The sequence below is a fragment of the Henckelia pumila genome, chromosome 4 (genome assembly GCF_033568475.1).
Source record: "Henckelia pumila isolate YLH828 chromosome 4, ASM3356847v2, whole genome shotgun sequence".
In the NCBI taxonomy this organism is placed as follows: Eukaryota; Viridiplantae; Streptophyta; class Magnoliopsida; order Lamiales; family Gesneriaceae; genus Henckelia; species Henckelia pumila.
In genome coordinates this window covers 106559793-106572294 of record NC_133123.1, presented here as the reverse complement: position 1 = coordinate 106572294, position 12502 = coordinate 106559793, and the positions used below count along the sequence as shown (strand labels likewise).

At 39.0% G+C, this 12502-nt stretch overlaps 1 protein-coding gene across 1 annotated transcript; it reads right to left on the bottom strand.

Moving 5' to 3' along the window:
• Positions 1–4953: 4953 nt before the first annotated feature.
• LOC140861502 (uncharacterized) lies at positions 4954–5529 on the bottom strand. Its single transcript, XM_073264524.1, has one exon. It carries the CDS (start codon positions 5527–5529, stop codon positions 4954–4956), a length of 576 nt encoding a protein of 191 aa, XP_073120625.1.
• Between the last annotated feature and the right edge of the window lie 6973 nt (positions 5530–12502).

The following is a 12502-nucleotide window of genomic DNA, read 5'->3' as shown; positions in this document are numbered from 1 at the left end:
TTGTGTTGTGGTGATGTGTTCGTGAATATGCTAGTTAAGTAGTGTGGGATTTCATCTTTTCCACGTCATAAGTTCACATATATCTTCTTTGAACAAGATTTTCTTACGGTCTACGGTTGTGTTGTCCAGTCATCAAGATGTGGTCGGTTTGACTGGATTTTCAGTCTTGCCTTACACAAGAGCTCTGTGGCACATATCCCATTCCAAACTTCCGGACATTGTTCGAAGATTTCAAGTTTTGTAGTTCAAGACTACTCTGTTCATCTGCCAAAACTCTGTTCATGTAGCAAACTGGATTTGACAAAGTGAATATATTTTCCTTTGCATATGTCCAGTTTTGGTTGAGTACTAGACTCAACAAGACAGTCATTGTTCAAAAATCCGAGACCAGTCTTGTCTCCAACATGCTTTTGTGACTCCTGTATCTCAGTTATAGAAACAGAGGACTTATTCCAAGTTTGAATCAATTCAGCCAGCCTTAGATTTTTTGATTTTAACTGCTGACTCTCAACTTGTAACTTATCATTTTCAGTCCCGAGCTTAACAATCTCTTCCTTTAGATTGATCTTCTCGACTGACATTTCCCAGTCGGGTTCAGTTGAGCTGTCTGGTAGTTCATTTTGCTTTTCTTTGACTTCCTCAAATGCTAAGAACAGTCTTTGGTACTCATTAGTCATGTCATGAAGTACTTTAGCTAACTTCTCTCGTGAAAAATTATTGGAGTTAAATTCGAATACATGTCCACTTGTGGAAGATTGTTTTGATGCTCGCTCACTGATGGATGGTTGATCATAATGAGCCATGAAGATGCTCTCTTCATCTTTATTTGTGGATCTATCTGATCAGCAGGGTTCTTCAATAAGCTCAATTAATGGACTCTAGCTCTCTTTAGTTTTTATTTCCTCTCGCCAAGCTTGATCAACTGCTTCCAAAGATTCTTAGCCGTAGTGCCCGTCTCAATAGTCTTGGCCGTGCAGTTGTCCACAGTGGTGTACCAGAAGCTCTTGGCGATCTCACTCAAAGAAGCCATTTGAAATAATGTTCTGAGAAGAGAAGTAACCTCGCTCTGATGCCACTTGATGGGATCGGTTTGGTGGTAGACTTCTTTGATATCAGTTGATGGGATCGGTAGGGAACCAAATCGGAATCAACTACTAACAGAGTCTTTTGCATGCAATTAAATCTTAAAACGCAAATAATTAAATCTAGCAGAAACTTAAAACATAAATAAAAAATCACCGGCAGAACAACCAGGATAAAATCGAATAATATTTTACAATCCCATCGAATGAAAAACACTAAAATCCAAATCTAACAACCTGATACAGAAACGGGCAAAACAACAGAACCACTGCAGCTTAACGACTGCTACCTTCGGGTCCGTCCAACCTAAGCCATTCCCTATAGAATAGGGTCTCCAACACCAAATACTACAGACGTGAGAATGAAACGCTCGGTACAGAAGTACGAATATAAATATACCATGCATGCACATGCAATATGACGGGTACTAGAAAACCTATCAAGAAGACTGATCAGTCAAAGCGCCATGGTATGTAGCATGTTGAGCCGTCGCATCAGGAGGTGCCTCCCATAGAATAAAATTTTGGATATATCCGGACCCAAATCCATGGTATCCATCCACTAAAAATACGGGACTGAGCGACCCCTACTACGACAATGCAAATCAAGGCATAAAGCTCAAAATATTCATGCATGCATCATAATATCAATGCATATAAAAAATGCCATAGAAAACATGTAAACATAATACATGTATATTCAACCTGGTATCTCGTATAATACGTCCATACCTCTATCCAGAAAACTCAAGCACCATAGCAATCTAGAAGTCCATGTACTCAAAATCCAAGCCTATAAGCAATAATCACCATATCACTTATAATACTCTAAAAGCCTTAACTAAACAATTACATACTCCCTAATCTCTATAGGGATCCAGTTTTATACCTTCGTCCGTCATCAACTTGTTGATGGCGACTGCCTCAAAATTTAGGCATTGCTCCTCTAATATCTCTGCAGCGCCCCGCCAGTCCCGGCCCTCCAATAAGATGCTTAAAAGTCCCTAAAACCGAGAAAGAAAGAGAGAGGAGAGGAAATGGTGCAAGTGGAAATGGGGGCTCTCGACCCTTATTTATAGGAATAGATCGGATGGTGCGATCCATGCTATCGGATCGTCCGATCACCCCAATTAACCCCCTCCGAACACATCCATCGTTGTGACGTTACTGTTTAAGTAATACGTTCGGATCGTTCGATCTCCATGAGTTGTCAAATAAAATCCATATCTACTGATCCAGACACGATCAGATCATCCAGACTGTGCAACTCACCTGCAATGTACTGACGAAGTAATGACACATGGAACACGTTGTGAATGCTGGAAATATACGGTGGTAACGCCAAACAGTAAACCACATCTCCGACCTTCTCCAAGATCTCAAACAGACCAATGAACCTTGGCGCTAACTTTTCCTTGAGACCAAATATCATCACCTTTTGGAAAGGTGAAAATCGCAAGAAAACATGCTCCCCTGACTCAAAGTGTAAAGGTCTGCGCTTAGTGTTGGCATAGCTGGCTTGCCGATCCTGTGCAGTCTTGACCCTCTTCTTGATCAATTCAACTTTATCCACAATCTACTGAAACAACTCTGGTCTCTCAACCTGTATTTCCCCTACTTCATCCCAAAATAAGGCTGTTCGACAATGGTGACCATAAAGAGCCTCAAACGGTGCCATGTCGATACTGCGATGATAGTTATTGTTATAAGCGAACTCTATCATCGGTAGATGATCTTGCTCGGATAACCCAAAATCCATCACTGAAGCCCTCAGCATATCCTCTAATGTTCGAATAGTTCTCTCGGACTGACCGTCGATCTCTAGATGATACGTTGTGCTGAGACTCAAGGTGGTACCCAAGGCTCGCTGAAAACTTCGTGAGGTGAAACTCGGATCTCAATCACTGACAATACATAGCGGCACTCCATGCAAATGCACAATCTCCTGGATGTACAATCTTGCCATGCGATCAAAACTAAAGTCGCGATTGTACGAGAGGAAATGAGCAGACTTGAACAATCTGTACACCACAACCCAAATGACATCACACTACTTGGAAGACATCGGCAAGTGGGTAAAAAAATCCATCGTCACATGCTCCCACTTCCATTCCGGAATTTCCAAACTATGAATCAGACCACCCGATCGACGATGCTCCGCCTTAACCAGCTGACAAACAAGACATCACGAAACATATTGGTAAACATTGAGCTTCATTTCTTTCCACTAGAATCTCGTGCGTAGGTCCTTGTACATCTCAGCACCGTCTGGGTGTACGGTGAATCTACTACGATGAGCTTGAGAAAATATTTCCTCATGCAAAGAAGAATCATCAGGCACAACCGCTCTACCAGACAAACACAACAAACCATCAGACTGAAAATGGAAACCATAGGTGTTGTCTCCCTGAGCAAGCCGGGCTAACTTTTGTGTCTTCGGATCAGAAAGATGAATTCCTTGGATATGCGCAAACAATGTTGGCTCAGCTAACACTAAAAATACTCAAATCCACTGCTGATCTCTCTTGTGGCGAAAAGTGAAACCCAAAGAGCACCACTCGTGAACAACACTGGATACCGCACTAGTATGAAGGGCACTAACATAAACCTTATGGCTGAGCGCATCAGATCACTCAAGATTGAAAATAGTGTAATATTATTCAAATAGTGAGCAAGAAGTATTCGAACGTGCCTTTGCGTTAGATTCACTTGAAACTACGTTACCGTCGTGTAGATCGCCTTCCGAGGCATACAGGGCGTCGAACCTTCGAGATTTCTCAAAATTTACGTTAAAGTGTGTGTGAGTGTGTGTATGGAGGATGTGAAATCTGATGGAGGCGGCTGAGAAGGTGTTCACGTGATTATGGGGAAGAATGAGGCTTAATATTTGATATGTATTTGTATGTTTAATGGGTTGGGCTCAATTAATAAATTAAACTAAGTTAAAAAATACTTAAGCCCACTAATTATCAGATTAAAAACTTATAATTTTCATAATATATAAGTATGGGATTTTGAAAACATTTTAAAAGCCCTTAAAATGGCTTATTTTTGTGAAAAATTGGCTTCTATACATATATATATATATACTAACTCATATTTTATAAAAATAAAATCATAAAATAATAATTTATAACTCTTGAAAATCCTAGTCATGAATTTTGGATGAAAACCTTTATCTCATTTGTCCACTGTCCCGTCTACGCGATCGCAAAATTACCTTTATCAAAGAAATTCATAAATTTCATAATAACGGGTTAAATGCTAAAATAACATTGAAATCATGCAAATAAATACATAATTCACATAATAGCACATAAAAATCATTTAACCCCTTTTTATTTTTTTTAAATCATTAAATTCCCTAGTTATGCATACGGGTTTACGTAACAAATTTTCGGGCGTTACAATTCTCCCCCCTTAAACTCGAAATTGAATCGAGTGCCGGATAGAAACAAGTACACATGAAAATACTAATTAACCATTCTACTTGTTAAAATTTTTAAAGACGTAAATTAAGATTACCCGAGATGCGAGAAGTATCCGGATCTGCCTTGTCTGCCTGCATCACATAGACATGCCCCGTGGCATTCCTCTTCTTAGGACATTTCAGCATAACATGTCCAGGCTCCTTGCAATGACAACATTTGCCGGATCCAGCAATACACGGTCCTGGATGGGATCTCTGGCACTTCTGACATAGAGGTAGCATTCCGGTGCTAGGGGTGACAGCCCCCTGCTGCTGCTGCCTTGGAGGATTTGGGCCCTTCGATGGCCCAGTAAATAGTCTCTTCGCTGGCTACTGCGAAGACTGATCACCAAAATGCTGCTTAAGCTGTCTCTTCCTCTGATTGTTTGCTTGCATTTCCATTCATCCTTTCTCTAACCAAAAAGCCCTGTTAACTTCTGCCTTGTAGGTCATCACGACCTCCATATACACGTCATTCTTGATATCATACCTCAAGCCATCTGTGAAATGTCTCAACTTCTCCTTCTCGTCCTTAGCAATCATGGGCACGAAGTGGCACCCACGCTCAAACCATTTCTCGAACTCTACAACAGACTTGTCTCCCTGTCGAAGACTCATGAAATCACGGACCAACTGACTGTGCACATCCTCAGTGAAATACTTCTCGAAAAAGGTGTTCTTGAAGTTCTCCCAAGTCAATGCTGTCAAATCCAAGCCAATCACTGCGCCCTCCCACCAAAGAGCGGCATCTTCTTTCAGCATATATATTGCACAACAAACGTTGTCAGTATCCTGCAACCCCATATACACATATATGGTCTCCAATGAGAAAATCCACTCCCTAGCAACAAGTGGATCAGTGGTTCCCCAGAACTCATTCGGTCCCTGCTTCTGGAACCTCTCAGCTACATCTTCTTCGTGGGACTTCTTAGGATGCCCAGCGTGACTATCGAGTAACCGTGTAATCCCTGCCAGCATGTCAACACTGGTACTCTCGATTGATGTAAGTGCTACTGGTGGTGGTGGATTCCCAGAGCACCTTCTGGTCCATTGCCCTCTGGATCGGCATCCTCGTTGTTAGTCTGACATGTAGCTCTTCTTAGAGGCATACTGCAATTCCCATAAATTCCACACGTAACCAACATGCATAACTAAGATTTTTAACTTAAAATTTTCGTAACTTAAATTTTTGTAACTTAAATCACTGAAAACATAAATCATGTGTCCCATACGTAAAAACATAATTAAAAACACTTTAAAACTCACGGAATGACAGTGCGGTTTCTGAGCTCCACGTAGCAGGCTAGTCACCCTCCAAAGACCATGGATCTGATACCAATTGAAACGACCCAAAATACTACTGAATTTTTTTAAAATAATTTATTCTATTTATTTACTTTAAAATAATAATTATACTATATATACATATATATGCCCATACATATATATACTATACTTAAACTAATTTTACATAAAATATTATACAAAACAAAAATGCATCACATGCACTTAAAAAAATCAAATTAAATTATATACTTAAACTTAATAAAATACATGCATGCAAAATCCCTAACATAAATACGTAAAATCATATATCGTTAGAATTTCTATGCATACATAAATCTCATGCAAAATTAAACATAATTTCGTAAAATCCAAAATCCAAGCATACTTAAAATATTCCATACTCATGCAAATCTTGAAATTAAAGCATGAATAAATTCTAACATGTGCGGAAAATAAAATATTGTTTAAAACATGATTTCCTCAAAACTGTATCATCCAATGGTCACAGGCTGAACTAGATGCTCGGACGCTCATACGCCTTCACGGCCAGTTGGGACTACGTCTTCATTAATATACTAATTCTCACCTGCATCATTTAAATCTACCCTTATATAACAACATAAAACCACATACAAGCACTCATCTTATAAAATATCATAAATAAAACTTATACATGCATGATCTTTTAAACATTACATAATGTTGCATCTTAATCATCACATCAACATATCCCATCGTAAGAAATATCATCATAACTTTATACTTAATACTTATCATAATATGACATTTCTTAAATTTTTAAAACTGAACAGGTTGCATCTATGTCGGTGGCCTCATACATAACGATTGATCAATTATAAAAACTAACGTACGTGGCTGTGCGATCTTCACCTCTTATGCCACTTGATCATCCCTCTCAGGTGGATCCATATGCTCATCATAACAATAACAGGAAGGTCACCGGGCCCGATATCCCGGCCTCCAACCACATTCACTTTCTACCTTCACTTCAACTTCCTTAAAAACTTTATTTTTCTTAACATGCCCTTAAACTTCACATTAAAAATTCTTACATGATGCATGAACTTAAAAATTCTTCATTCTTTCTTTATTTCATGAAAATTCGCTGGTAAATATATATTTAATTTATTTTCTCAAATACATGCATGAATTAAATATATATTTGCGGACCATTTATTTTTCTCCAAGGACGTGTTCGAGCTGCTGACCACATAGACTTAAGCCCATAAATTGCTAGACTAGTCCATTATCACATTAGACTGACCCACTAACTTAATTTTAGCCCAATAAATTATTGAAGCCCATAAATAACTAAACTGAACTCATTAACTTAATCTAGCCCATTAACACCTAGTATGACCCATTAATCACCTAGCCCAACATGACTTAGCCCAATAATTCTCTTAGGTCAATAGGCCCATGAAAAACTAATGGGCTCACTTAAAATAATTAATTAAGCTCAAGTAATAAATTAATTAAGCCAAGCCCATTTATTCTTAAATAAAATCTTAATCAATTAAATTAAAAATACCCGAGCCCAAATAATATAACCCAGACCCAGACCCAGACCCAAACCCAGACCCAGACCCAGACCCAGACCCAAACCCAGACTCAACTAACTTGACACACTATATTTTTGACCCGACCGGACACAAAACCCGAGCCCGTCCCGAACTAACACAACAAACCAAAACCCTAGCCCCCTTAACCCTTTACCACGCGCAGCCCCCCTTCATCCCTTTCGGCCGCCCAGCTCCGGACACCCCTGGCCGGAGCCCCACCAGCAGGACCACTCCAGGGTCCTACCGGTCCTAACTAACCAGCCCCTTGCTCGAACCAGTTCACCATAGGTCAAACAGGAGCCCCCTTCTTCCCTTGCAATCTGCGCGTCCAGCCCTTACTCCTCACGTTCAGCCCTTATCGTGCCATTCCCATGGTCAAACCATCACCCTAACCTGACCCTAAGGACCCTATCTCAGACCCTAAACAGTGGACTAGCAGTTCGAACTAGCCCTAGTCTAGAACCATGCAAAACCGAGCCCTCAAGCAATAAAAACGTGAAAACCATGATGAACATCAAACAAGACTGAAACGCAAGCATATATCAAATCACTCAAGATTAAAAACAGTGTAATATGATTCAAATGGTGAGCTAGAAGGGATTTGAACGTGCCTTTGCGTTAGATTCACTTGAAACTATGTTACCATCGCAGAGATCGCCTTCCGAGAATAACAGGGCATCAAACCTTCGATATTTCTCAAACTTTACGTTAAATTGTGTGTGAGTGTGTGTATGGAGGCTGTGAAATCTGATGTAGGCGGCTGAGAAGGTGTTCACGTGATGATGGAGAAGAATGGGGCTTAATATATGATATATATATTTGTATGTTTAATGGGTTGGGCTCAACTATAATTTAAACTAAGTGAAAAAAAACTTAATCCCACTAATTATCAGATTAAAAACTTATAATTTTCGTAATATATAAGTATGGGCTTTTGAAAATATTTTAAAAGCCCTTAAAATGGCTTCTTTTTGTGAAAAATTGTCTTCTATACATACATATGTATATATATATTAACTCTTAATTTCTAAAAATAAAATCTTAAAAAAATAATTTATAACTCTTAAAAATCCTAGTTATGAATTTTGGATGAAAACCTTTATCTCGTTCATTCACGGTCCTGTCTACGCGATCGCAAAATAACCTTTATCAAAGAAATTCATAAAATTCATAATAGCGGGTTAAATCCTAAAATAACATTTAAATCATGCAAATAAATCACATAATTCACATAATAGCACATAAAAATCATTTATCCCCTTTTTATTTATTTTAAATCATTAAATTTCCTAGTATTAAATGCGGGTTTACGTAACGAATTTCCGAGCGTTACAATTCTCCCCTCATAAAACGGAATTTCGTCCTCCAAACTCAAGCAAGTGCTGGATAGAAAAAAGTACACATGCAAATCCTAATTAACCATTCTAATTGTAAATTTTTTTAAATATGTAAATTAAGATTACTCGAGATACGAGAAGTATCCGGATTTGCCTTCTTTGCCTGCATCACATAGACATGCCTCGTGGCATTCCTCTTTTTAGGACAGCTCACCATAACATGTCCAGGATCCTTGCAATTAAAAGACTTGTCGGATCCAGCCGTACACGATCCAAGATGGGATCTCTAGCACTTCTGACATACAGGTAGCACTCCAGTGCTAGGGGCGACAGCCCCCTGCTGCTGCTGCCTTGGAGGATTTGAGCCCTCTGAAGGCCCAGTAAATGGTCTTTTTCACTGGCTGCTGCGAAGACTGATCGCTAGACAACTGCCGAAGCTGTCTCTTCCTCTGATTGTCCGCCTGCATTTCCTTCCTTCCTTTCTCCGACCGAAAATACCTGTTAACTGCTGCCTTGTAGTTCGTCACGTCCGCCATATACGCATCATGCTTGATATCGAACCTCAAGCCATCTGTGAAATGTCTTAGCTTCTCCTTCTCGTCCTTAGAGATCTTGGGCAGGAAGTGGCACCCAAGCTCAACCGTTTCACGAACTCTGCAACAGACTTGTCTCCCTGTCGGAGACTCATGAAACCACGGACCAACTGACTGCGCACATCCTCAGTGAAATAATTATCGAAGAATGTCTTCTTGAAGTTCTCCCAAGTCCATGTAGTCAAATCCAAGCCAATCACTGCGCCCTCCCACCAAACAACGACATCGTTGTTCAGCATATAGATGGCACAAAGAACTTTGTCAGTATCTTTCAACCCCATATACGCATAGCCTCCAATGAACGAATCCACTCCTTAGCAACAATTGGATCAGTGGTTCCCCCAAACTCCTTCTGTCCCTGCTTGCATAACCTCTCAGCCACATCATCTTCGTGGGACTTCTTAGGCTACCCAGCCTGATTATCGTAACTGTGTAATCTCTGCCAGCATGTCAACACTGGCCCTCTCGAATGGTGTAAGTGCTGGTGGTGGAGGTGGATTCCCACGAGATCCTTCTGGCGCATTGCCCTCCGAATCGGCATCCTCGCTGTTAGTCTGACGTGTAGCTCTTCTTGGAGGCATATTGTAATTCCCATAAATTCCACACGTAACCGCCATGCATAACTAAGATTTTTAACTTAAATTTTTCATAACTAATTCATAACATAAATCACTGAAAACATAAATCATGTGTCTCATACGAAAAACATAATTAAAAACACTTTAAAACTCACAGACTGACAGTGCGGTTTCTGAGCTCCACATAGCAAGCTACTCACCCTCCAAGGAACATGACTCTGATACCAATTAAAACGATCCAAACTACTACTGAATTTTTTTTAAATACTTTATTTTATTTCTTTACTTTAAAATAACAATAATACTATATATATATATATATAGATGACCACACATATATATATTATACTTAAAATAATTTTCCATAAAATATTATGTTAAATAAAAATACATAACATGCATTAAATAAAATCAAATTTAATTATTTACTTAAACATAATAAAATACATGCATGCAAAATCTCTAACATAAATACGTAAAATCATATATCTTTAGAACTCCCATGCATACGTAAATTTCATGCAAACTTAAACATAAATTCGTAAAAATCCAAAATCCAAGCATACTGAAAAAATATTCCATACTCATGCAAATCATGAAATTATAACATGAATAAATTCTAACATGTGTGGAAAATAAAATATTGTTCAAAACATGATTTCCTCAAAACTGTATCATCCAATGGTCACAGGCTGAACTAGATGCTCGGATGCTCATACGCCTTCACGGCCAGTGGGGACAACATCTTTATTAATATAATCATGCTCACCTGCACCATTTAAATCTAGTGAGCCTAGAGACTCAGTACGTTCTATCCTTATATAACAACATGAAACCACATACAAGCACTCATCTTATAAAATATAAATAATTTAACTTATAAATGAATGATCTTAAAAACATTAAATAATGCTGCATCTTAATCATCACATCAACATATCTCATCGTAAACATTATCATTATAACTTTATACTTAATACTTATCATAATATAACATGTATTAAATTCTTAAAACTCAACAGGTTGTATCCATGTCGGGCCTCATACTTAACGATTGATCAATCATAAAAACCAACGTACGTGGCGGTGAGATCTCCACCTCTTATGACACTTCACCAGTCCTCTCAGATGGATCATGAGCTCATCATAATATTAATAGGAAGGTCACCGAGCCTAGTATCTCGGTATCCAACCGCATCACTTTCCACCTTCAGTTCAACTTCCTTAAAAACTTTATTTTTCTTAACATGCCCTTAAACTTCACATTAAAATTTCTTACATGATGCATGAACTTAAAAAATTCTTAATTCTTTCTTTATTTCATGAAAATTTTCCCGTAAACATATATTTAATTTATTTTCTCAAAAATCATTCTTATATATATCATAAAAATTCATGCATGAATTAAATATATATTTACGGACCATTTATTTTTCTCCAAGGACGTGTTTGAGCTGCTGATCACTTAGGCTTAAGCCTATAAATTACTAGACTTGTCCATTATCACATTAGATTAACCCATTAACTTAAATTTAGCCCAATAAATTATTCAAGCTCATTAATAACTTAACTGAGCTCATTAACTTAAATCTAAGCCCATTAACACATAGTATGACCAATTAATCACCTAGCCCAACATGACTTAGCCCAATAATTATCATAGGTCAATAAGAACATGAAAAACTAATGGTCTCACATAAAATCATTAATTAAGCTCAAGTAATAAATTAATTAACCCAAGACCATATATTCTTTAATAAACTCTTAAATCTATTAAATTAAAAATACTCAAGCCCAACTAATATAACCCGGAACCGAACTCAACTAACTTGAACCACTATATTTCAGACCTGACCCTGATCCAAAAACTCGAGCCCGACCCGAACTAACACAAAAAACCAAAACCCGTAGCCCCCTTAACCTTTCACCACGCGCATCCCACCCCTTTATTCCTTTTATCCGACCAGCTCCAGGCCACCCCTGGCCAAAGCCCTCGCCGTCAGGACCACCCCAGGGCCCTACAGGTCCAGACTGACCAGCCCTTAGCACCTAACCAGGCCACAACAGGTCCAACACGAGCCCCTTTCTTCCCTTGCAATCTGCGCGTCTAGCCCTTACTCTTCACGTTCAGCCCTTATCCAGCCATTCCCATGGTCCAACCATCACCCTAACCTGACCCTAAGGACCCTATCTCAGACCCTAAACAGTGGACTAGCAGTTCGAACCAGCCCTGGTCTAGAACCATGCAAAACCGAGCCCTCAAGCCATAAAAATGTGAAAACCATGATGAAAATCAAACAAGACTGAAATGCAAGCATATATCAGATCACTCAAGATTAAAAACAGTGTAATATGATTCAAATGGTGAGAAAGAATGGATTCGAACGTGTCTTTGCATTAGATGCACTTGAAACTACGTTACCGTCGCATAGATTGCCTTTCGGGATGAACGGGTTGTCGAACCAGGGACGTGAAGGTGGTGCGATGGTGTGAGAGAGAACACAACAACAGCGGGTTCAAAGGATTGAGGCGGAGAAGGCGGCTGACGGAGATTGAGATGAGGGACAGCAGCG